Source organism: Rhinolophus hipposideros (genome assembly GCF_964194185.1).
Source record: "Rhinolophus hipposideros genome assembly, chromosome: 2".
NCBI classification, from domain to species: domain Eukaryota; kingdom Metazoa; phylum Chordata; class Mammalia; order Chiroptera; family Rhinolophidae; genus Rhinolophus; species Rhinolophus hipposideros.
Genome location: NC_138048.1, coordinates 61,779,773 through 61,805,474, shown reverse-complemented (window position 1 = coordinate 61,805,474; position 25,702 = coordinate 61,779,773). Strand labels below are relative to the sequence as shown.

The 25,702-nt window shown below is 55.3% G+C and overlaps 1 protein-coding gene across 3 annotated transcripts; it reads left to right on the top strand.

The window, feature by feature from the left end:
- The first annotated feature begins 5,028 nt into the window (after positions 1-5,028).
- Positions 5,029-24,878, top strand: EPHB3 (EPH receptor B3). 3 transcript variants are annotated; one of them, XM_081024757.1, is made up of 16 exons: positions 5,029-5,585; positions 14,010-14,074; positions 15,369-16,041; positions 18,373-18,528; positions 19,316-19,666; positions 19,826-19,950; positions 20,130-20,289; positions 20,368-20,476; positions 20,832-20,884; positions 21,892-22,014; positions 22,155-22,402; positions 22,862-23,077; positions 23,189-23,338; positions 23,430-23,623; positions 23,742-23,897; positions 23,997-24,878. In XM_081024757.1, the coding sequence occupies exons 1-16, from the start codon at positions 5,474-5,476 to the stop codon at positions 24,103-24,105; spliced, it is 3,000 nt and encodes a 999-aa protein (XP_080880883.1). In that variant the 5' UTR covers positions 5,029-5,473; the 3' UTR covers positions 24,106-24,878. The 3 variants fall into 3 exon arrangements, with proteins under 3 accessions (XP_080880883.1, XP_080880882.1, XP_080880881.1); XM_081024756.1 differs by having other exon boundaries at positions 5,035-5,585; positions 23,168-23,338; XM_081024755.1 differs by having other exon boundaries at positions 5,035-5,585; positions 22,862-23,338.
- Positions 24,879-25,702: the final 824 nt, after the last annotated feature.

The following is a 25,702-nucleotide window of genomic DNA, read 5'->3' as shown; positions in this document are numbered from 1 at the left end:
AATGTTGCCTATTAAGTTAAAGTCTGTCTCTCATTTCCCTTAGTCCTTGATACTCCTTCCTTCCTAACTAAACATGAATGCCCCAGTCTTTTCCATTTTTCATCTTTCCCCAAATGTCTATGGGCATTGGTCTTTAATTAGCACTTTTGGATCCCTTTGGGTCCTCGCAGTCCTCCTGAGCCGGGAGCTGGCTCTCTGTTCTGCAAACATTAGTGTTTCCCCAAATAGCTCCTACAAAAGGAAGCAGAGCTTCTCCACCAAAAAAGACAGTTTGCAAACAAGAGCTCTGCACAGGCAGGCTCAAAGGTAAGTAAAGCGTCCCCCTCTCTGGGAGATGTTTAAAGCACCTCCACTTAAGATCACAGAGAGGGTTAGTCAATACTCATCCATTTCCTCCTCCACCTTTCCTTAAGGGAAGCCAGAACTGAGCTCTTGTCAGAGAGGGTACTGGCTGCAGAATAACTTCAGGAGAGTGGAGGGGATGACCCAGGTAAGATGGAAAGAAGATGAAGGGGAGAAGAGGCCAATAGGGCATTAATTGTCTTTGGAACAGCTAAGAGCCTCATCCTAGCCCAAAAAACCGGAGGCAATTTCTGAAAGCAACTGTGGAGGAAGAAGCCTGCATCTTTCTCACCTCCTTTGAATAGGTGGCTCGGAAGTGGGGGGAAAGAGCCAGGAATCCACAGGGCATCCTTCTTCTGTCAACTGCCCAGGGCCTGGAGGGAAGCCAGGCTGTGTGCGCCCTGCGGCTTGGGAATGTGCCAAAGAAGAAGGAAGCTGCAGCCCCCCACTACCCATCATAGAAAGGAGGTGCTGACGCAAGTGCCCAGGCCCCGGCGGGAATCCAGGGGAGAGGGATGGCCGCTGCCAGCGCGCTGGGTGTGGACAACTAGTCTTTGTTGGATTTCTGGCTCCATTGACTTTTCTTCTCTGAGCTCAGTTTCCTCACTTAAAAATGAGGGTTTTGTTGGACTAAGGGTCAAAGGTCCCTTCTAGCCTTGCCTTCTGGGGCTGGTGAGAAAATGGAGGAAGCAGAGAGACCGAAAAGTACAGGAGTGGTTGTGACTCAAGAGAAATACAGGAACTGAGCTCCCTGTCTGGAAGGATCTGGCGTGTCTGCAAGTTGCATCAGGTGCTAGACTGGAGGCCCCGCTCACAGAGGAGGTGTGGGAAGACTCCCCTACATCTTGGATGACATCAGATGAGGAAACTGAGGCCCAAGGAGCTTTAAAAGACTCGCACAAGGTCACACAGGTAGTAAGCAAGGGAACTTTGTCCACTACAAGAATGGCAAGTCGGTGAAATTTCACATGTCAATTCTGATAGATTGACAAGGGCTGTCCATAACCAATTCTGAAAGGAGGCAACTGTATAATAGCTGGAAGGGATCATCTAGACAGAGGAAACAGCCAGTGCAAAGGCCCTGAGGTGGTATCTCCAAGGGACAGAGACAGATCAGAGTTGAGGCTACTTAGATAGCAAGGAGGGGTCAGTGGAGGAGATGGCAGTGGTGAACTCAGCTGTCTGCTCAGTGAGCCCATTTGGATGTATGACAGTTCTCCCAAACAGCCAATCCAAAATGACACCCTCAGTCCCTAGCCCATGCCCCCCAACCAAATTGCTCCTCCCCAAGTCTTTCCTTTGCTTCCTGTACGTGACCACCCACCCCGTTGCTCAGACCACTGTGCTATTATACCCAGTCCCCAGGCCTGTTACCATCAACTCTGGCCTGTGGCCTCCTTCCTGGTCTCCTTGCCTTCACCCTGGTCCTCGACTAAAGCCCGCAAAGCTCTCATCAAAACAATCCCACCATCACTTATTGCCCCAAAGCTCTCTTCTCCCACTTTTGTCTTTCTTGCAACTCTCTCCAACCCACAAACCCAGGGATACATATTTATTATCTTTTTAAAAGAGAATCTGGAGTTGGTCACAGCCCCAGGGGCACTGAGCTCCAATTCAGTTCACACACATTCCTCTAGATGTCCCCAAACTGACAGTGTTTCCAGCATGGTTCTGGGGATTGGGTATTAATTACCATAGGGACCATTTATCAGGTATGTGCAGTGCTGCTGGCCCTGTAGCCAGGGCATCACAATAACCCTGCAAGGGAGTTATGATTCGCATCCCACCTTCATTCCTGTGGCTATTTGGACTCAGAAAGGTTCAGCTTCTTATCATAAGTCCCCCAGCTGGTAAATGGCTGAGCCAAGATTTGGACTTAGGTCTTTCTAATGCCAAAACCCAAACTGTTGATTCTACATTAAACTTCCTCCAAGACTCAAATGGGCAAAGGGGGACAGTCTCAGAGAAAAGTCACCTTGACCTCAGTATGGACCTTTTCCCTTCATTCCAAATCAAAGGTCAGAGCCTGCTCCCTGCGCTCCTCGGTACCTCCTTAGCCTGAAAAGGAAAAGGTCCACCTGGCCCTGAAGGGATGGAGGTGTTCCAGCTCTCCTTATCTGGCCTGGCTTTCAGTTCCTATCCCCCCACCAGCCCCCTCTCATGTCCCCTCTGTTGCCAGGCTGTTGTAACCAGTACCCAGGTGCCCTCCAGCCCGTTGGCCTCTTGTTCAGGAAGCATTCCCGTGGGAACCATGGTGCCAACATCCGGTGAGGACAGGCCCTCCGTTACCTGCTGGCCCTGCTGCCTCTGCTATCAGGCCCAAGAACAAAGGAGCTCGGTGCCTACCGCTCGGCAGGCTGTGTTTGTCCAGGGCGAGGCCTAGCCTGGCACAGATGCTGAGCAAACAGGAGTGCCGGCTTCACAGATCCGCCTTACAACGAGCAGGGCTTCAGCTAAAAGGTGTTGCTGCTAGGCCACCTGCTGAAATATTACCCTGCCCAACTCCAGCCAGCACCCCAGGGCAGAAGGAACTGTAGGGCAAGCAGTCCTACCTCTGAGTCTCAGGCTTTCCAGCTCTATAATGGGAGAGTTGTACAAGATGATCTGAAAGACTCCTTCTGTGGTCTAGGGCCTTGAATGATGTTACTGGAAGTCTCTTGAGAACAGATCTGGGAGGCAGATGTACCTGGGATTGGGTGTGGAATCTGGGCCTCTGTCTCACGGAACCTGCCTCAGCCCACGTACCCCATATGCCTCTGCTGGCCAGGAAGACTGAGCTCTCTCAGAGCAAGGTCCTTGAGCCCTAGGTCAGTGGCCTCATTTACCCCAATGGAGCTTCCAGGACTGCAAATAGCGTACTGCACTGTAAGATGATTAAATGTTACCATCTTGCTTCTGAGGCCACCTAGAACCAGGTCTCTCTGCACCCAGAAATCTTAGGTAGCTGGGAAAGGCTCAGAGGGACCCTGAAGGGCTGTTTCTCCAGTTACAACAGTGAAAGGCTGCATGGTGATAGTGATTCTCAGATTTTAGTGTGCGTAAGAATCACCTGGATGCTTGTTTAAAATACAGAATGCTGGGCCCCATATCCCAGATATTCTGAGTGCCAAGATCTGAGATGGGGTGGGTGGCTCAGGATTCTGAGTTTTTAACAAGCACCTGGGTGATTCTCAGATCTCTGATGAAGTGGAATGAGTAAGTTTAAAAGCTAAACAGTCCTGGGTTCAAATCCTACCCCTGACACTTACTAGTAGCACTGTGGCTGGTGGCAAGTCACTAAGCATTTCTAGTCGTCAGTTTTGTTTGTCAAATGAGGCTATAACAACACCTACCTCTTAATAAAAGAGACCTATTGTTTCAGGGTGTTTATTGCACTTTGCAAATATTTGTTGAGCAAACGGGGCAGAAGTCCATTTGTCCAAACCAGATACCTAGATGTCTCTATTTACCACGTATCTCTCAACCATTCAATCACAAATCCTGAGAACTCTACTTCCTAAAACATCTTAGACTTGTCCACTTTTCCATCCTCATAATCACCACCGTAGCTCAAGCCCCCACCTTCCTTTACCTGACCATTGTACAGCTTCTTCTCTGATCTCCTGATTTCTCCCCTTGCCTCCTTTCACTCGTCCTTCCCAGCGCAGCGTTGCTAACCAGATAGGGTGATGCCTCTGCTTCAAACCCTAGCTCTTCGGAAGGCCTTACAAGTCCGAAAAAAATTCCTCTGCTTCCTCCACACCTACTTCTAAGCCTCCTTTCAACCCCTCCCAGCCTCTACACTAAAGATCTGAACTTCTTTCAGATTCCTTCAATGAATATCAGTTTCTCTTGCCCCTGGGATTTCACACAAAGTGTGTTTGCTCTGCCTGAAAACAGCCACCACTCCCACTCCCAAAATACACATCCTTCACCTACTACTCATCTTTCATATTTCAGGTTGAATGTCATTTCCTCAGGGCCAGACATAGCTGTCCCCCTCACCTGTGTTCCACCAACTCTGTCCTTCCTTCATAATACCTGTTAACACTCGGCTGTGATGATTTCATGCCTGCTTCTACCACTAAACTAGTTCCAAGAGAACACAAACCTCTGTCTTATCTACAGCTGTATCACCAGCAGTTACTTGAGTCTTTGACTCAAAGAATGATGAAATACTGCTGAATGAATGAATGAATGAATGAATGAACCAACGAACGAACGAACGAATGAGAGAGAAGGCCCTGGTCGCAGGGTATGTCGCGGTGGGCGCCCTCTGGTAGTGCCTAAAGTGAATTTAGCATCTGAATGTTCCTGGGAGACAACTACGTCGGGGCGTCCCTGGACACGTATGGGCCACACGGGGGCGCGCCTGGCTCGTTGTATCTGGATGGCAGCTCCTGGGACTCAGGTTGTTACTAATCGCCTAGGGGAGACAAGAGGCGGGGTTCTCCCTCTGATGGACAGTATCGCTCCGCCCAATCTAATTCATCTTTTCCTTGGTCCCACCCACCCCAGGCCTCGGAGACCCCGAGGATGGGCCTGATAGAGGCGCCGCCAACTAAACTCCCGCAGAGGGCTCTCGGGGCTGAACCTGCGCTCCTGAAGGTCTGTGAGTGGGCGACCGGTGGCTAGGGGCGGGGCCGCAGCGTTGACGGGCAGGCGGCCGGTTCCGCCCCTCTCGCCCAGAGCGGTCGCGCCAGCGCTGGGGACAGCAGAAGTGAGTACGTGAGCGGCGCCGCGAGATCCCTGCTCGGACCCCGGACGGCGCGCGCACCCCGACCCCGGGATCAGAGTCGGGCCCGCGGCGGGCCGCCGGATTACTGTGCACCCCGAACTACGACCACTGGCGCCCTCTCGCTCCGGCCCGCCTTCCCCGGGTCCTCTGGCTCCGAGCTCTCTCGCGCCTGGGATCCTCCTGGACCGGTCCGTCCAGATTCCCGCGGGACCGACTTGCCAGCATCGCCCGCTCGGGGCGCCGCCTCGATCCCGCAGCCACCCGCCGGCATTGCACCCCCTCCTTGCCAGGATCTCCCGGGACCGTGCGCAAGCCTTCCTCCGAGCCCGACGAGTGGGCCCTCCCCGGGGAGTCCGCAGCCCCGCCGGCGCGGCTCGGCGCGGCCGGGCTCGGCTCCCGGAGCCCGCCCCAGCCATGGCCCGAGCCCACCCGCCGCCGCCACCGCCGCCGCCGGGGCTTCTGCCGCTGCTCCCTCCGCTGCTGCTGCTGCCGCTGCTGCTGCCCGCCGGCTGCCGGGCGCTAGAAGGTGAGCGGCGTCGGGGAGCGAGTCCGGGGTGACGGGGCCCCGGTCGCCCGCGCGGCGGCCGGAGAGGGCCAGCGGGATGGGTACAATTCGGGCCGAGCGCAAGTCGGAGGAGGGTCCCCCACCTTCGCCCGCTCCAGGGGCCGGAGGGTGGGGTGGCAAGGACACCCCCGGAGCCGCCTCGGAGGCGCGGGCTGGCTGCGAGGCCGGCGGTCCACGGGGTACGAGCCCGCGGGCAGCTGGATTCGGGTTGAGAGTCTCCGAGAGTCGTGGCCGTGCGCTGAGCTTTTGTGGGAGTGCTGCGCGGAGAAACCCGGCCCTCCGCACCTCCCAGGGGCGAGGAAGTGCAGGAGACCCCGGGCGAGGCGAGGGCGCTGAGCTGCTGCGGAGTTGTGGCGGGTGGGGGTGCGAAGCGGGACTCCCCAGTTTGGGGGGCGGCGATGGTTAGGGGCCCGTTGGAGTTAACTGTGAGGGTGTGAGAGCGTGCACCCCGCTTTGTCAGGGGATGGCTGCGGGGGTGGAGAGGCGGGGGCCTGTGATTGTTTATGGTTTACCAGTGCGCCAACGGCACACGAGGTGCTGTGTGCACGGGTGTTGCACACTGCTCTGCGGATCCCCCTCCACCTTCTAGCAGGACACCCCCGTGTGCTCAGATACCACTGAACCCCTGAGGTGGTGAGGTTTGCCCCAGGTAGCCAGCAGCCCGATGCCTTACCCATTAGCCAGTGGGAAAAGGCCCGGCTTCTCAATAGGTTCTGTGAAACCTGTCAAGAGTGCTGCTGAGGGGGTAGCTCCAACTTCCAAATGACGGTACTTGGATGAACAGCCCAAGTGTTGGTTGTCCCTTGTGGGAGAGCTCACATACATGTCACTCGACACAAGCCTGAGGGGAACAGCGGCACTGACACTGGTCACAAACAATAGACACACGCACACACACACACACACAAATTTTAAAAAATTTTGGAGCCATTACATGAGGGAAGAAAAACCTTCTGTAATGCGGAGGGAAGAACACACAGAAATTTGGGGGAAATTAGAATACAGACAGTACTTATTTTTGGCATCTTGAACAGATCTAGTCACTCTCTTAGTTTAGGAACAAAAACGTGGATTCTGTATAACTTAGTTTGTTCATATGTTCACATTGGGTAAACTTAAAAGTTGGAAGGAAAAAAGATCACAGTTCCAAGAGAAAGGTATCTTCGGGTGCTTTCTAATTTTCTCCAGGGGAAAAAAATCAGAGCCCCCATCCCTTTTATCTCTGAGCCCACTAGTGCTGGCAGAGCGATTCACACGGTTGGACACATGCAAATCCAGACAGACACACTGAGGTCGCGCCCACACTTGCGCACATTCACCCACATGTGTGTGATAGGATCGCTGGCGTGAGAAACCAATGTGGGGCTTTGTTGTTGATTGCCTCAAGGGTGTGAGCCAGGGAGCTTGTTGGAGTTCCCAGGTTTGTGTAGCCCAGGAGAGGCGACACAGGCACACATGCTTATGGGGCTATGTGTGTCAGGCCCCAGGGCCCTTGTTGTGGGGTGGGGTGGGTGCAAGTGCTGAGAATGGGGTGGGGTGTGGTTTGGGTCAGGTGAGAAAGAACTCCCTGAGGAGGCTCCCCTGCTCGTCCTTCTCTCCCGCTTTTCCTCCCTTTCGTTGTCCTTTTCACCCCTCACAATCTGCTAGACCCTCGGAGGCAGGCCCTACCTGGGAGCATCCGGGCCTCCAGGCCAAGTTGCTGAGGAACTGACTAGGAGGCAGAGACCTGGTGAGCTGCGGCCTCTACCCTATCCCTCTCTTCCCTGCCCAGCTGTGAAGTGGGACTAGCACTGTTCCCTGGCTGAGAGGCCAGGCCAGTGTGAAGTGCCCCTAGGAAGCAGCAGTATCCCCCAAGTGGGGCTGTCCCCAGTTCCTTTTGTCAACCTCGGACTTTAGGGTCTTCTGTTTGTGTGTGTGAGAATAAAAGAAAAAAGAGAGATGCCTCAGGGTGCTGATCCCTGCCCTGATGGGACCCCTACTCACCTTGCTGTTGTCTCTCACTGTGAGACGGGATTGGGTAGTACCCACCTTCTAGGGCTGTTGTGAGGCCTGAATCCTTAATGTGTGTAAAGTGTTTAGTTGCCATTGTTATTTAACTTTTAGTTGTTATTATTATTGTTATTATCCTAGGGTTTGCTCCTTGGGGAGCATCAGAAGTGAAAATTCATGTTTGTGCCCTTAACCCAGCTGGAGGGCAATTATAGGAAAGAAGGATGGCGGGGTGGGGGAGGAAGGTTGGTCTGGAGAGGGAGAAGTTGTCCCTCCCACCCTAATCCCTTCAGCTCCGGGAGGGAAGGGAAGGGATGGGATGGGAAGAGAGCTGTCCCTGACTCCTGCCTGTCCCGCACCCCTATTCTGGAGCTGGAAGGATGGGATGGGTAGACTTGAAGGTCCTGGGCTGTGAGGGAAGGCACTGAAGATCTTTTCCATGCCTCAAGCTTTGCAGACAGGGGATCTAGCCTCCTTGCTCCAGTCTTCCATTTGTCTTTACTAGGAAGGATATGGTTTGTCCTTGGCCTAGGGCAGACTTTGGCTGTCTGCATGGGGTGGGGGTGGGGGGGGTAATTATATTCAGGTTCAGGGTCCCTGAGCTGAGGGTGCTGCCTCTCGTGGACACACTCATTAGATACTATCTAGCACCCAATTGCTCCTCCCTCCTTGCATATTTGGGGTTCACCAAAGCTCTGTATCCAGGTATCTCATCAGTTTTCCACTAGGATGGAGCGAGGGTCCTTGCTTGTCCTCCCGGGTTGAAGAAACACCCCTTGCCTTCCCCTGATGGAATTACCCCTTCCCCCACCAAACCCAAAATGTCCTCGGATTTCCCGACAGACACAGGGAAACAAGGCCACCTTGTTGCTCACTCTCCTTTTGAGTAATGCTCCCCAGCACCCCCCTCCCCCAGGCCAAGCTCATTCTCCCTTTCAGAACCAAGAACGGGTGTGCAAGCCGGAGACCAGTAGGTGAGCAGACCAGGAATGGCTTGTGGAATGAGGAAGGCAGTTTGGACCACAGGGCCCTTATACCTGAGATAGGATGGGGAGGTCCCTGCTTGGGAACAGACTCTTGAGGAAAGAGAAACAGTTATGAGATTGTAGCTGAGTTGTGGCTGCAGTGGAACCGGTCCCTGAGGGAAAGAGGCAGTGTGTGAATCCATCTCTTTCTCAGGCAGCAGCAATAGTGACCTCTGTGTAGGTGGTGGCTGAGAGGGGAGAACGCCTGGGATTTCTGTGGCTGGCTTACTTATTTGAGTTGCCTCTGGCGCCCCTCTCCCTCCGTCCCTGTTTATCATGAGCTGGCACTTCAGAGCTGCTGCTGAGGGACGACGGCAGGTATTTGGGGGAACCAGTTTGCTTGTCATCGTCACTGCCTTCCCTTGAGCCAGAACTGCTGTGCTGCTGCCACTGTGGCCTCAGCGGCAGAGCTGAAGCCAAAGCTGCCATGGGCAAGGAAGGCCTCCACCACCCGGCCTTACACTAATTAAACAGCATGAAGAGGCTGAATCACCAGGCCTGCATAGTTTGAAAATTGTAGCCCTGCCTGTTGTGCTGAGTCAAACTGGTTTGTCGGGATTGGGCAGCTGGGCTGGAGGGGAGTGGTGGTGGTGGGGAGCCTGGGTACAGCTGGGCACCTGATGGGGTGGGAGAGGCCCTTTGCCCCAAGGGCTGGCTCTGGCACTGGGTCTCCTACTACGTTCTGTCCCCCCACTCCCGGCCAGACCCACTGTGGCCCGAATACCTGGGAAGGGCTCACATGAGGGCTAGTTGTCCATCTGTCCTTCTGGCTGGCTGGCAGGGCCAGGACTGGGGTGGGGGGCATGGATGAGCACTGAGGCCTCCGGGCTCCCTGCCCCGTGCTTCTTCCTCTCTTCTCCTCCCTCTCAGGTTTATTTAATTAACAAGCCCCATGATCTGAGGGGAAGAATGAAAAACAAAATGTGTTCTCTGTTCTGGGATGCTTCCCTACCCGCCCCCCAGACTTGAGAGCCTGGGATCATGTTAGGCGGGTGGGTGAGGGATGTGGCCCTGGGTGTTAGTCTCTTCCAGGTCAATGGCAGGGTCCCCCCCAAGAAACCTTGCTGCTTAGGCTGACCATCCTGAGTGTGCAGATTGGTACATGTGTGTACATACACCAACACATGGGAGGAGTGGGATGAGAGAAGACGGGACAGATCCCTCCAGTCGGTTGGCTGAGGAGAGACCCAATGTGTTGGGGGGGGTGCAACTCAGAGACAGCATGCAGTTCTTCCTCTCTTTGCAGACAGTGCTCCACGGTGTGCCTTCTTGCGCAGCCCATAGCCCCTCTGACTCCTGCCCCTGCGTGCTCCGCTGGCGCAGCCCTGGAGCATGACCTTTCCAGCCACCTCCAAGTCCCTAGGCTGGAATTTGGGGTAGAGGCATCTCGTTTCTGTTTCTAGACTATTTTGGTTCCCTAGGTCTTACTGACACCGCTGTTCCCAGGGTTGGTTGCTGGGGGGTCTGGCAGGTAGCAGGCTCTCAGCTGATGCCTTTGCACCAGAGTGGCCCAATGAGTCCCCCAGACACAGGTGCTCCTCATGTTGGGCCCCCCACTTATGTGTGGAAGTGTTGCCTGAAGTTCTTGGAATCAGATCTCTTCATGATGCCACACCCTCCCAAGGGCTCAGGGGCCCTTGGGATAGTGCCATTGTTCTGGCAGAGAAGTGGCCTGCTGCTTAGGCAGGGGCTATACCTGCAGAGGCTGCACCCATCCACACCCAGAATCATCTTCATGCCCTCTGTGACAGCTCCTGCCTACACCAGGGTCACAGGAAGCAGGTCTGGGGCTTGCTCCTTTCCTGCACCTCGGGCCAAGGCTGCCCCAGTACCTCTGCTCTCTTAGTGGACACTGCCCTCTCCTAACTCTTCCTGCACCCCACTTGTAGCCTCATCACATAGAAAAAAACATGCTTGCAGTGTGTGAGTGTGTGTGTGAGTGTGTGTGTGTTGTGTATGCATGAAGGATGAACCTCTGGGGCGTCACACAAACTAGATATTCACACTTACGCTGTGTCTGTATGCTCCGGGGGCATGTGGGCACCTGTGTGTGTGCAGCTGGCGAGGTTTTGTGTGACTGTAAGAGCATCCCCACCACATCTGCACAGGAAAACTGGCGTTTGTGTTTGCACTGGGCTACACTCAAGACTGTGACTTGTGACTGGCAACAGTGTGTGCAGTTGGGTGTGTAAGGAGAATGCACATGCACTTTTGGGTGCATGTGCCCTCTGTGTATGCCTGCGTCCCAGGAAATCTGCATGTATGAAGACTGTAAGAGTGAGTCTTGGCCTAAGGCAAGCCAAATCTGTGTGTAGGAAAGATTCACTGTGTATGAATGTCCAAAGAAGACTAATCTGTTTGTACCATATGCATCTATGTGTCTGAGAAAGACAGACCCTAGCTGTGTGTGAAGCTGTGTGTGTGTTTGCAGGCGGCTGTGGCTTTGTGTGTTTTTGTCCACCATATGGGTTAACTTGTCACTCTTTGGCCCCAGTGGTGGGGAATGAGCCCGGCCACTGAGAACTGGGGAAATGTGTGCATCTGTATGTTTGTGCACAAATGAGGGCCACACCGCTGCTGCCACGTGGCTGTTATCCGTTGCTCAGTGGAAACCTGAAAGGGGTGTTGCTTCACGTCTTAGTACGAAGGCCCTGTCCTAGAATGCCCCCAGGCCTGATGTCCTCTTTCCTGCCCACATTGGGGGGACTGTTGGGGTTCTCTGCCCGACTGAGCCCTGTGTCTGGGAGTGGCAGCTGCTCTAGTCTCCCTCCAGCAGCCACAGGATGGGACAGAGGAAGGTAGGGGTGCAGTCAGCAGCTGGGGAGTTTGGAGATTGCTCACTCACTTTTCTTTTGTGCTTATTCCCTGTACCTCCTATCCTTTACCCCACCCCCCCGCATGAATATACACACACACACCATATCAGAAAAGGTGGGCTCTGTTGGGTTGGGTCTCTCTCTCCCAATGCCATAGACAGATGAGTTCTGGGACTGCCCCCCACCCCCAGGTCCTTCCTGAGGCTGGAACACAGGAACCTCAGGGTCTTCCTCTTGCTAAGGGAGCGGCCCCTCCTCTCCCCCAGAGAGCAAGCCCCCTTCTCATCAGGGAGACCGGAGCCCTTCCTCAGGCACACATGACTCGAAATCCAAGTCCTCTCCTCATTAATGGGAAAAATGTGCCGAGATTGAGCGATGGCCAAGGCTGAGCGATGGCCAAGGGCCGATCCCCTCCCTCCCTCTCTCGCTCCCCAGAAATTAAACAGAAATGAAGAGCCTCCCCCTCCCTCCTGCCCACCTCCCGCCTCCCACCTCCCCACCGTCCCCTCCCTCCACTCCCTCCGCTCAGAGCCAGCGCTGGGCTTGTTTTAAACTGTGGAGGAATCTGGCTGGAGGGGGGAGGGGGCTGAATATTTGGGTTTAAACAGTTCCAGATGGGTTTGGCACAGGCTGAGCAGAAGGAAGTGAGGGAGAGGGAGGAGGGAGGCAGCCGAGGGAGCGGTGGGAGCCTTGCCTGCTCGGGCGGGCTGGCTGGTGGCGGGCAGCGGGCAGACAAGCAGGCGGACTGGCTGGCTGGCTGGGGGCGGGCTGCGTTTGGCTGGGCTGATCCCAGGGACAGGACTACTCTGGGCGGCTGGCTGGGGAAGAGGCCACTTGGCAACCTCCATCTCTGTCTCTGTCTCCTTGGGCCTCCTTGTCTCTCCATCTCACTGTCTTTTGTAGTCCGCCGCCGCCAGCCATCCCGGCTGTCGGGTCCTAGCCAGCCGCCTCTGCACATCCCTCCTGCTCAGTGCCGCCCACCAGCCACCTCTACAAGGCCCCTGCTCCGGCTGCCTGCCTGTCTCTGGGCCCCTGCTTCTGCCCATCTCCTCTTCCCTCCCATCTCTCCTGCAGAATGTCTGTGTCTGTCTGTCTGTCTGCCAGAGGGGCCTGTCAGGCCACCAACAAGGCTGGGAGAGCTCACCCTGCAGCCTGCCCTCCCGGGACCAGCCCTGCTTGCCAGGAGGGAGAGGAAGGAGCCTCACTCTCCGAAGTGACTGGTTGCTGCCTGGCTGCCCCCATTGCCTCACAGAAGGACGAGGGGCCACAATGCCTCATCCACCACCCTTAGCTCAGACTGCAGAAAACCAGCGGCCGCCACAAGCCTAGAGCCTGTGGAGGTTGGGTGCCCTCATCCTGCCCCACTGTTAATGTAGAGGCCTCCAGAAGTTCTGGGGTAACTGTACCCCATTCTAGCTCAGAGGTGAGGGGAGAACTGCTGGCTGCCCTGTCTTTCAGGCTATAAGAAAGGAGTTGGCACTTCTTTCCTGCTCCTAGATCCGATCTTGCTCACACTGTCGGAGAGCAGAGTTGTCTAGCTAGAATCCAGAACTGGGTTCCTAGGGGAGCAAGTCTATGTCAGAAACGGGAATGGGCTCCTCCTGTGACCAAGCAAAAGGAAACAGATAGGAAACCGCAGCTCAGGAAAGGATTGGTGCTGTGACGAAGCCCTTGGCCCAGCATGCACAGAAGGCATAGGGGTCAGGGAAGGCTTCCTGGAGGATGTGACAGCTTGGGTGTGACTTAAAGGATACAGCTTTTTAGGCTTTCTCTGTTCCCCTTTTACAGAGGGGCATATTGCAGTCAGTGTCCTCGTTCAAGGGGTTACTTGTGGTGTCAGTTAGACCTGAATTTCAGCCACCTTTCAACACTTCACTCCAAGTCCTACCAGTTTTACCGTAGGCCATATAATTACTTTATCTGGGCTTCAGTTTTCTCATCTATCAAAGGGGTACACCAACATTACCTTTGTCTGAGGATTGTGGAAAGAAGTAGTACACTGGCTCTTGGGGAGCTGGGCTGGGTCTTGGTGGCCTTCACCTCACCCTCAAAGAGCACTCCTGCCCCATCCCCCTGAGGTGAGAGGCTGGGTGGGAGTGGGCTCTGGCAGTAATTGCCCTCCCCTTCCCCTGAGTGTGTGTGGAGCTGGGCCTTTGTATTGAGAATAGAGTCAGGGGAGGCCTGGGCAGCAGGGTCTGAAGCACACAGCCCTTTGTTCCTGGATAAAGGCCGCTGGCCCCTTTGTGTGGAGATTAGCAGAGCCTGTAGGTGTGTGAATCAGCCCTGGCCCCTCCCTCATTAACCCAGGCCTGGGGTCAGCAGCAGACACCCACTCTCAGCTGGACTGACCTGACATCTCTGGGGCTGTGAAGGCTCTGGCCATGGCTTCAGAGCCTTTTCCGGGGTAGGGGAGCTAAGGGTTTGGGGGATTTGGGGGTGGGGTGGGGTGGTGCCTAGTGGGAATCAGTCTCTGATGTCCTGGATTTTCCTGGGTGATTTTTTTCTTCCCATCCTGAGCTTAGCCCCTGACCTTTTTTCTTCTGTTACTCCCCCAGAGACCCTCATGGACACAAAATGGGTGACGTCTGAGTTGGGATGGACATCTCATCCAGAAAGTGGGGTAAGACTTCCTCACCGTCTCTCCTGAGTGTTGGTTGCCATTTGCAGCTCCAGTATCTATCGCCTCTCCCTTTGCCCGTCAGCTTCATCTCCTGCAGCTTTCTTATCCTTGTCACCTATCACCTGCCTCCTTTGCCTGATGGCCCATCTCTGTGGGTGTTTTTCTCTCACTTTCAGCCTGCCTGTGTCCCCGCTCCCACATAAGCCGTGTTTGTTCCGTTCTCCCTCTGCCTACCTCTCACCCTGTCTTTAGCCTATTCCTAGCCTTCTCCTGCCTGACAGCCCTTTGTATGTCTGCCCCAACTATCTCCCTCCTTCCTGGGTCCTTGGGAAGAGCACTGGCTTGGGAGCAAGGAAACCTTGGTTCCAGAGCTCTAACTTGCTCTGTGACCTTGAGCAAGGCAGTTTATCTTTCTGAGCCTCCATTTTTTGACTGTTAAATTACTGTAGTCTTGATGTCTCAAAAAAAAAAAAAATCTAATTAACCTCCGTAGATAGCGTCCACAACTACACTAAGCTCTGGAACACTGGGGTCAAATGACACTACAATTCTTCAGTCACCAGGCCTGACTGTGTGACCTTGGGCAAGTCTCTGCCTTTGTGAGCCCTGGCTTCCTTTTCTCTGGTGTGGGGACCACAGATGCAGCTTGTCAAAGGATTATTGTAAAGGATAAATGTGATAGACAATATTTATCGAGTGCTTGCTCTACATAAGGCACAGTTACAAGCCCATTACATGTATTAAACTTATTTAATTCCTTACAGTTTCATTTACTTCCAATCAGCCCTTTTACACAGACAATGAAACTAAGGCACAGAGATAATAAATATTATAGCTGATATTTATATAGCCGTTCTAAGTGCCCTGTTCTAAGTGCTGTATTCATTTAAAGTCATTTATTCCTTGTACATCTTTGTTCTTGCCATCTTACAGATGGGGAAAATGGAGGCACAGGGAGGTTAAGTGAGTTACCTAGTATATTTACACAGCAAGCGGAGAACTGGGATTGGAACGCGTAGAGTCTGTGTGTTCAGCCACCACACCACAGAAGCTTCTCTACCGCGTTTCCCCGAACATAAGACCTGGTCTTACACTAATGTGTGCTCCACAAAACGCATTAGGGCTTATGTGTAGGGGAGGTCCTCCTGAGAAGTCATGCGAGGGCTTATTTTCCGGTTAGATCCTATTTTCGGAGAAATACGGTATGAAGTAAATATGGTGGATCTGGGCGTGTGGTCAGCACCTGGCAAGTGTTGCTGCTCACTCCCTGTCTTCTTCACTCGGTCGCGTACAGTGGGAAGAGGTGAGTGGCTACGATGAGGCCATGAACCCCATCCGCACCTACCAGGTGTGTAACGTGCATGAGTCCAGCCAGAACAACTGGCTCCGCACGGGCTTCATCTGGCGGCGAGATGTGCAGCGGGTCTACGTGGAGCTCAAGTTCACCGTGCGTGACTGCAACAGTATCCCCAACATCCCCGGCTCCTGCAAGGAGACCTTCAACCTCTTCTACTATGAGGCTGACAGCGACGTGGCCTCTGCCTCCTCCCCCTTCTGGATGGAGAACCCCTACGTGAAGGTGGACACCGTTGCGCCCGATGAGAGCTTCTCGAAGCTTGATAGCGGCCGTGTCAACACCAAAGTGCGCAGCTTTGGGCCCCTGTCCAAGGCCGGCTTCTACTTGGCCTTCCAGGACCAGGGCGCCTGCATGTCACTCATCTCCGTGCGTGCCTTCTACAAGAAGTGTGCATCTACCACCGCAGGCTTCGCCCTCTTCCCCGAGACCCTTACTGGGGCCGAGCCCACCTCCCTGGTCATTGCCCCTGGCACCTGCATCGCTAATGCTGTAGAGGTGTCGGTGCCACTCAAGCTCTACTGCAACGGTGACGGGGAGTGGATGGTGCCTGTGGGTGCCTGTACCTGTGCCACCGGCCATGAGCCAGCTGCCAAGGAGTCCCAGTGCCGCCGTGAGTGGGGACTGGCCTCGGGGTGGGGGCAGAGGGAGGGAAGGGCTCTGGCTACAACCAACAACTGTCCTTACCCACCGCTTCCTACCTACCAGACTACGTAGTCCGGTCTGGGGCAGAGGGAGGAAAGGGAAAAAGGGGATCAGGTGCAGAGAATGTGGTGCAAGGAGGGAGATGAGAGAAAATGAGGAGAGATACCAGGATAATAAGAGAAAAAAAATGAACTGAAGAGAGACTTGGAGAACCCTTGACAGGGAGGCCCATGGAGAACCTGGTCAGAGACTCAGGAGGCGGCAAAGATGCCTGCCTGCCCTGCCCCAAGTATATGTGTCGCCCTGGAAGTACAGCAGTGGGGACAGAGGATGTGGGCCCGGTGTGCTTGGCCCTTTCACCTTGGGGTCTCGTCTGCTCCTCGAAAGGCAGTATTAATGCCCAGTGGACAGGGGCCCAGTTCCTGAGATCTGAGTCCTGCCTCTGCCTCTTAGAACCTGTGAGACCTTGGGCAAGTCACTTAATTCTTGAACTTTGGTTTCCTCGTGTGCAGAATGGGATCAATGATGATTCCTTCGGAGAGCTGTCATGGGGCTTACGCGTATAGATGCTTGTGCTGGGGACAGGTCAGAATAGTGAATGGCACATGGTGAGCACAAAGACTGTGAGTTTAGCCACGACTCTCAGGAGCCCTGGGATGCATGCGGGTCAGGGATTATTGGGTCCTTATTTCCTACATGAGGAGGTTAGGTTAGGAGGCTTGTCTCTGGTGGCTTGCCAAGACTCCTGAGACCTTACAATGTACTAGACTTTGCTCATTTGAACCTTGCCACAACACTTGTAAGATCACTTCCAGTTATGTCCCCTATTTTGCCACTAAGGAAACTGAGTCTCAGAGAGGTTCTGCACTCCAGGCCTTATAGCTGGAATTGTGGGAACTGGGACTAAAGCCTTGACCAGTGCTCTACCGTGCAAGACGAGGTACTCAGGGCCTCCCCCCATTTTTTCCCCGGCATTTGAAGCCTACAGCTTTGAGGGGTGGGAGCCAGCTCTTAGCAAAGCCCTAGGTCTGAGGGGCCTGGCAACCCCAGCCTGGCTGTGAGGCCTGGTGTTGGGTGTTGTCCTGAGAAGATGAACAGCGCCTTGCTCAGCTCCTCTCCACTTCTCTATGGGAACTGCCCCTAGACCTCCTCTTCCTAACTGGAGAAAGGGGGTGGGGGTGATGAGCCTGACAGCCTAAAGAGGGGCTAACACTCTGCAGGTCCCTCGCAGGAAATGCATGCAGGTTCCCATAGCAACCAGGCTGGCCTGGCCTCTGCCCCCTCCCCCCACTGGCTCAAAAGAGCTTGGATGGAATATCACCTTAGCAAGGGGAGATTAAACCTCAGGAAAGGGCATATCCCCAACTCTGGGCATTCCACACTCTGGATTGCCTCCCCAGAGGTAACCATTGATGGATAGGTTGACCACACACTTTACTGTGTCCAGGACATTCCTGGTTTATGCCCATTGTCCTAACATGGTTATTCCTAGTGTCCCCTTCCACTTTCAAAATATTCCAGTTTGAATAATAAATTATATGGCCATCATAGATCTGGAGAACTACAGAGCCCAGGTCCAGGGGCCTGAGTGTAGCTGGCAGGAGAGATAGAGGAGAAGGGATATTCAGGCATTGAGCTCTAGGCTCTCTTTAAAGCCTAGGGTTCCGCTCTTGGATGCTTTGAGGCCTCTGAACTCCAGGTGACCCCAGCTTTCCTGCCTGCTGTCTTTCTCTCCTTTTCTCACCCCTCCTCACCCCCTAGTCCTGCCCAAGGGCAGAAAGGAGCCACTGCCCTGCTCCTGGTGGGTAGGGAGAGAGATTGACTGTGAAACTTAGAGGCCCCACCTTTATCTTGTTTTGGGGTGTCCTTGAAGGTCCTCAAAAATGATTTTCCTCAAGCTTCAGGAAGGGGTGGGGAACCCAGAAGAGTGCTGGGTGCTGCCAGCTGCTAGTGGCCTCTTCACATCCCCCCCCCCCCCCCCGCCTCTTTCTCCCAACTCTCTTCCCTGCCTTGACAAGCCCGGGCTGTCCAAGTTATGGGGCTGACGTCTTAGTCCTTCAGGCCCGGGTGGGGGTGGGGGGGCAGGGTCGGGGAGGAATCCGCTGACATGGGGTTTCCACGGGGCAAAAGGGCCTTTTGTAGCCGCAGCTGTAGTTAGGCAATATCATCATGGCCCCCACAGTCTCGGAGGTGGCGGGGCCAAGCCCGGTGCTGGGGACGGGCCAGATTCTCACGGCAGTGTGGAGATTGGAGTCTGCAGGGAAGGTAGGTGAGCACATCCTCCTCTTTTCCCCCACAGCCTGCCCCCCTAGGAGCTACAAGGCGAAACAGGGAGAGGGGCCCTGCCTTCCCTGCCCCGCCAACAGCCGCACCACCTCTCCAGCCGCCAGCATCTGCACCTGCCACAATAACTTCTACCGTGCAGATTCGGATTCTGCAGACAGTGCCTGTACCAGTGAGTGAATGCGTGTCCTCGTACTCTCCTACTCCAGGCCTTGTCTCTCTGGGTTGGCCTGGGAGGGCCTAAACAGTCACTATGAATGTTTCCATTTTCCACACGGGGAAACTGAGGCTCAGCAGGTTAGATGTTAACATGGCACAGCTAGGAAGTGACTGGCTGTAAGCCAGAATCCACGTCAGCTGGCTCGGTCCTTCGACCAACATTTAATAAGCACCTACTAGCTCCCAGTTGAGTATCACGAACTGGCTGGGAACTTCTAGTCCATCTTCCTCTGCATAGAAGTGCTGCTCTCTTGGGACAACTCTAAGCACAGAGGGGGCCTCACATCCCTGCAGCCTGATGTCCTGCTTTCTTCCTGCTCTGGCCTTTGGTGTGCCAGGCATTATGCCAGGCACCAGGGATATGGAGGAGAATAAGATGCAGTCACTGTCCTAACGGAGCTTGCAACCTGGTGGGAGAAACAGATATGAAAACAGATAATGACCATATAATGTGCTAAGTGCTGGGCTGGAGGGATGCCCAGGAATTGTGTCATGGGAGTGCAGAGGATGGGGAGCAGATGAATCAAGGAAGGCTTCCAAGAGGAGGTGCCATCTCAAGTTGAGTCATGAAGGCCAAATAGGAATCTGCCCAGTGAAGAGGTATAGGAAAGACACTCTGTTTATTAAAGCAGAGGCGTAGGCAAGGAGGTAGGAAGCAGCTTGGAATGTGCAGGAACTCTGGGCAGAAGGGTGGTCCTAGGGCCCCAGCTCACTGCCCTTTTCCTGCACGTTTCTCACAGCTGTGCCATCTCCACCCCGGGGTGTGATCTCCAATGTGAATGAGACCTCACTGATCCTCGAGTGGAGTGAGCCCCGGGACCTGGGTGGCCGGGACGACCTTCTGTACAACGTCATCTGCAAGAAGTGCCGTGGGGGGCCTGGGGCCGGGGGCGCCTCAGCCTGCTCACGCTGTGATGACAACGTGGAGTTTGTGCCTCGCCAGCTGGGCCTGACGGAGCGCCGGGTCCATATCAGCCATCTGCTGGCCCACACACGCTACACCTTTGAGGTGCAGGCAGTCAACGGTGTCTCTGGCAAGAGCCCTCTGCCCCCCCGCTATGCGGCTGTGAATATCACCACCAACCAGGCTGGTGAGGAGGGCATTCAGGATGGGAGGGTCTGGGTCATCTTCCCCCACACCCAGGGCCTAGCAACAGACTACCAAGGGGCCCATGGGTACTAGGTCCTTGGGATGGGTGCCAGGGCCCAAGGAGCCTGTGGTGAGCCCCCCACCCCCGATCTTCCCCTAGCCCCGTCCGAAGTGCCTACACTCCACCTGCACAGCAGCTCAGGCAGCAGCCTGACACTGTCCTGGGCACCCCCAGAGCGGCCCAATGGCGTCATCCTGGACTACGAGATGAAGTACTTTGAGAAGGTCAGAGCCTCAAGGGTCAGGAGGAGGCCTTGGGACACGAAGATCACCCAAGATAGTATCAGGGCCCCTTGGGAGTAAGGCCTCGGGGCCTGCGAGGGCCACAGGGTGGGCCTGGGGGTGGGCAGGGCCAGATTGGCCTCAGAGCCCATGAAGACGCCTCCTTCCTCCTGGTGTTACAGAGTGAGGGCATCGCCTCCACAGTGACCAGCCAAAAGAACTCCGTGCAGCTGGACGGCCTGCGGCCCGATGCCCGCTATGTGGTCCAGGTTCGCGCCCGCACGGTAGCTGGCTATGGGCAATACAGCCACCCGGCTGAGTTTGAGACCACAAGCGAGAGAGGTACATGCACCCCTAGCCCATCCCTGCCCCGGCCCATACCTCTGTCCTCCCGCTCACCAGTGTCCTCTCCGTCTCCAGGCTCTGGTGCCCAGCAGCTCCAGGAGCAGCTGCCCCTCATTGTGGGTTCTGCCACGGCTGGGCTTGTCTTTGTGGTGGCTGTCGTGGTCATTGCTGTCGTCTGTCTCAGGTACCCCCAGGCCCACTGGAGCTTCCCTTTAGGACCCTCATGCCACATAAGCGACCCATCACCCACGTCACACCCAGAGCCGCCTTCCTGGGCCCAGGCTCTCCCTGCTGGAAAGGCCCCCCAGGCCACCCCCACGTCTGCATCCCGCGCCTACCACCACCAAATATACCGGCAGAGTAGGCCAAGTCCACTGAGCCTCTTGCCCAGGGACCCAGTGGCTGCTATAATCACGGCTGTGCGACCAGGCTCTGGGCCAGTCCCTGTGCACTCTGCCCCTCCTGTGCTCCCAAGGGTCCCCAGAATGAAGGGAGCCGTGGGACTTGTCTCAGGACTCCCTTTCCCCTCCCCCTTCCAGGAAGCAGCGACATGGCTCTGATTCAGAGTATACGGAGAAGCTGCAGCAATACAGTGAGTTGAGTTTGTCTCCTCATCCTGGCCTCCCTAAGCTCCATTGGTCCCCGCAGGGCTTGGAGACGCCCCCTCCTGCCTCCAATCAGTGTCATTTCCTGAGCCCCTACCTCACTCCTGCCTGTCTCAGAGATGAATGAGATGTGACCTCTGTCCTCCAAGGCAGTGAGTCCTGTGAGAAAGACAAGAAGCGTACACACAGGAAACAATGAGAGAACAATTAAGTGTTAAGCCGGGTGTTCCTGTTATAAAGGGCAGTAAGAGTTCAGAGAAGAGGAAGGCTTCCTGGAGGAGGTGGCCTTGGACTGAGCTGAGCCAGACGGGATGAGCAGGGTTTAGAGAGGTGGAGGAGAGCATTCCTGGCTAGAGGAGCCTCTAGATGGTAGTGGGTGGGGTGGGGAGAGTGCCCAACTATGGGGGCAATAAGAAGACTGGTTTGACAACTGTTGGGGAGCAAAGCTAGGTAGTTGCGGCCAGTCCTTGGAGGGTCGTGAAAGGCAGGGAGAGGAGTTGGGACTTGACTCCACCATAGGTAATGCGAAAGGCTCTCAAGCTGGGGAGGAATACAATGAGAGTATTGTTTTAGGGAGACAGGTATGCGGGTAGATTGGTGTGAACCTTCCAGAGGTAGAGAGCCCAGCTGGGAGGCTATTGCAATAGTTTGAGTGTTGAAGGCCAGGACAAGGTCAGGGGCAGTGGGAATGAGGGGAGGGGTGAATCTGAGAAAGGTTTTGACATGATGAGAGATGAGGGTGAAAGAAGAAGAATCCTGGGTGTCTTTTATGGTCACTAGTTCTCATGGAGAGGGTGGTGGTAAGGTCAGGAGTTATGGCTTCAACAGAGAGGAATATAAAACTGGCTTAGCAAGGAGATCACAACCTGTGCTCCTATCAGGGGTTACAGCCTGAGGGGTGACAGCCCGAGGGTGCCAGCTGATGAGTTCCCTCACCGTGTCCAGCCTGAAGAGCTGTGCCCCTTTCATGCCCACCTTTTGTTTCTTCCTCTAGTTGCTCCTGGAATGAAGGTTTATATCGACCCTTTTACCTACGAGGACCCTAATGAGGCAGTGCGGGAGTTTGCCAAGGAGATCGACGTATCCTGTGTCAAGATCGAGGAGGTGATTGGAGCTGGTGAGTCCCCAGAGGCACAGTGGGGGTGTGAGCGGGTGGGGAGGGGTGGGGGAGGAGGTTGTTACCCCAAGGGAGGGCTGATACACTGAGTACAGGAAGGATGCCAGAAATAGCTCACCCCTATGTCCTGTGCCCTGCAGGGGAATTTGGGGAAGTGTGCCGGGGTCGGCTGAAACAACCCGGCCGCCGGGAGGTGTTTGTGGCCATCAAGACACTGAAGGTGGGTTACACCGAGAGACAGCGGCGGGACTTCCTAAGTGAGGCCTCCATCATGGGTCAGTTTGACCACCCCAACATAATCCGGCTGGAGGGCGTGGTCACCAAAAGTCGACCCGTCATGATCCTTACGGAGTTCATGGAGAACTGTGCTCTGGATTCCTTCCTCCGGGTAAGAGCCAGCCCCTTGCTCTTCCTCTGTCCCAGAGAGCTGGGGTGGGCAAACCACCCCCTCCCACAAATCACACAGACTTTATTCAAGTCTAGGAATAATTGTTGAGGTGGCATGGTGCAGGGAAATAGTGGGGCCTTCAGAGTCAGAGAGACCGGAGTTCTCATTCTGACCCTACTGCCTGTGTGACCTCAGGCTTTGCTTAAGCTCTCTGAGTTTCAGCTGCCTTGGTTGTAAAATGTGAGTGGTAAGAACTGTTTGACCCTCGTGGGGATCAGCTGAGGTGTTGTATGAGATGCCTGCCACACAGTAGGGCAGCTTCCTCACTTTCAAGTGCCCTTTGGACATGGTTGCAGGGATAGGCAAAGCATGGTCGTGGAGGACTTGGGAGGGTGGGCAGGCAGGCCCTTGGCCAGGAGGGAGGTGATGGGCCCGCCTGAGCCTGCTTGTTGCCTCCAGCTCAACGATGGACAGTTCACGGTCATCCAGCTGGTGGGCATGTTACGGGGCATTGCTGCCGGGATGAAGTATCTGTCCGAGATGAACTACGTGCACCGTGACCTGGCTGCCCGCAATATCCTGGTCAATAGCAACCTTGTCTGCAAAGTCTCGGACTTCGGCCTCTCCCGCTTCCTGGAGGATGATCCCTCTGATCCTACCTACACCAGCTCCCTGGTACAGGAAGCAGCTGGGAGGGAGACTGGGGGTGGGGCCAAGCAGGCAGGGGCTCGGGGCTGGGGAGCAGCCCCGAGTCATAGGGTGAAGGGCGTGTGCCCCCCCCACCAGGGCGGGAAGATCCCTATCCGCTGGACTGCCCCAGAGGCCATAGCCTATCGGAAGTTCACCTCTGCTAGTGACGTCTGGAGCTATGGAATCGTCATGTGGGAGGTCATGAGCTATGGAGAGCGACCCTACTGGGACATGAGCAACCAGGATGTGAGTGGGGCCAGCCAGAGCGCTGGGTGGGTGAGAGCTGGCTGGGGAGCAGAGCGGTGGCTTACTCCAGGCTTCCCTGCCCTCGGTCCAGGTCATCAATGCCGTGGAGCAGGATTACCGGCTGCCCCCGCCCATGGACTGCCCCACAGCTCTGCACCAGCTCATGCTGGACTGCTGGGTGCGGGACCGGAACCTCAGGCCCAAATTCTCCCAGATTGTCAACACCTTGGACAAGCTCATCCGCAACGCTGCCAGCCTCAAGGTCATTGCCAGCGCCCAGTCTGGGTCAGTACCTCTGCTTCCGCTCCCACCCTGGTCTCGAGCCAGCGGTCCTATCCCTGCTTCCCCTGCCAGGTCCCTCTTCTCCCCGCAGCATGTCACCAGGTCCCTCTTCTCCCCACAGCATGTCACAGCCCCTCCTGGACCGTACAGTCCCAGATTACACAACATTCACGACAGTTGGTGATTGGCTGGATGCCATCAAGATGGGGCGGTACAAGGAGAGCTTTGTCAGCGCAGGCTTTGCTTCCTTTGACCTGGTGGCCCAGATGACCGCAGAGTGAGTGTGCCTCAGATTTGGAGGGGCAGGAGGTCTGCGCTGGGCCCGGAGTGGTGGGCAGGAGGGGAGGAACTGACCCTGCCCTTGGTCCATCTGCAGAGACCTTCTCCGGATTGGAGTCACCTTGGCTGGCCACCAGAAGAAGATCCTCAGTAGTATCCAGGACATGCGGCTGCAGATGAACCAGACACTGCCCGTGCAGGTCTGACACCCGCCTCCCACCCGGTGGGTGCCCCCCAAGGACTACGCAGGGACTCTGACTGTTGGACTTTTGGATGCCTGGCCGTAGGCTGTGGCCCAGAAGATGAAAGTTTGGGGAGGGTCCAAGCTGGGACTTCTCCTCCAGGCCTGTGCTCCCTCCCCAGCAAGTGTGCCCCAAACCTCTTCATATTGAAGATGGATTAGGAGAGGGGGTGATGACCCCTCCTCAAGCCCCTCAGGGGTCCAGGCCTTTCTGCTCTCCAGTGGGGGATCCCCACCACCTCAGACTTGGCTATTCTTTAGTGCTGGAGGTCCTGGCACAGTCAAGTGGGGGATAAGCCTGGGTTCCATAGGGCCCAGCCCTGGTGGGGGTCTGGCCCCCCAGGTAGGCAGAGAGCAGTCCCTCCCTCAGGAACTGGAGGAAGGGACTCCAGGAATGGAGAAATGTGACACCCCCCATCCCAAAGCCAGCTGGCATCTCCAGTTTGCACAGGGACTTGTTCTGGGGTTGAGGGCCCTGCCCCACCCCCGCCCGTGGTGCTGTCATAAAAGGGCAGGCAGGGGCAGGCTAAGGAACAGCCCTTGCCCCCCAGAGACTGACTCTCAGAGCCAGAAATCAGATGTGTGTGAGAGCGTGTTTGCGTGTGTGTGTGTGTGTGTGTGTGTATGTGTATACACATTGGCCTGCACAGAAAGTGTGGGTGAGCGTGTAGAAGCTTGGCCCTGTGCCCTGCAGTGGGACCAGATGGGCCGTCCGTGGAATAAAGGCAATAAGATGATTCTCTTGCCCCTTTTCATTGCACCTCCCAAGGCAGGATTGCCTGGTGCCCTCAAGTTCACAACCCCTGGCTGCCAGCCTTTCAGAATTCTGTGGAGTCACTGGGAGACCAGATCAGGCCTATCCAGGCTCAACTTCCGCTTTGTGCTAAGGCCTCAGTGCATCTAACTGACTTCTTGGCAGTGAGGTGATGACAGTAGAGCCCATACCACCCCAGAGCTGCTTCCTCCTAAGGAACAACGTTCCTGGGGGTGGGGTGGGGCAGACACTTGAGTCTGCACAGGGCTGTACAGACAGCGTCTTTTCACATCCATTGTCTCTGAGGAGCTGAGGGGAGAGGGAGGCTGGTCAGCTCCCAGGGCCACATGACCAAAGACAAAGGGGACTAGAGCCCACTGGGGTTTAAACGCAGAAGACACTCCTTTCAGCAAACATCAGCCCAGATGTGTGGCTACTTCCTGAGCACCCACTATGCTCCAGGAACTAGGCTAAAATGCTCCATTTATACACAGATCTTATTTAATCTCACAACAACCCAGCCAGGGAAGGAAGTATTTTTATCTCCTTTCTAAAGAGGAGGAAAGGGGGAGGTTAAGTAACTTGTCTAAAGTCACTGAGCCAGTAAGAGATTCCCTCAGCTGGGGTTCCCACTCAAAGACTACCTGAACACTTGAAAGGTTCCGAGGATAAATAGTAAGAACCAGGGAGAGGGTTAGGAAAACAGCTTCTGGAAATGTCAAAGGGGAAACGCTGGGGGGTGGGGCAGGGCACGCAGAGACCCCTTGGATGTAGAAACGGTGGTGGGGTGGGGTGGCAGGTGCAGTCA

Coding starts and splice junctions, on each gene's coding strand:
- EPHB3 (XM_081024755.1), top strand. CDS start 5,474: ATGGCCCGAGCCCACCCGCCGCCGCCACCGCCGCCGCCGGGGCTTCTG. Junction 19,951..20,129: donor AGATGAAGTACTTTGAGAAG/GTCAGAGCCTCA, acceptor CTGGTGTTACAG/AGTGAGGGCATCGCCTCCAC. Junction 20,885..21,891: donor GGAGAAGCTGCAGCAATACA/GTGAGTTGAGTT, acceptor TTCTTCCTCTAG/TTGCTCCTGGAATGAAGGTT.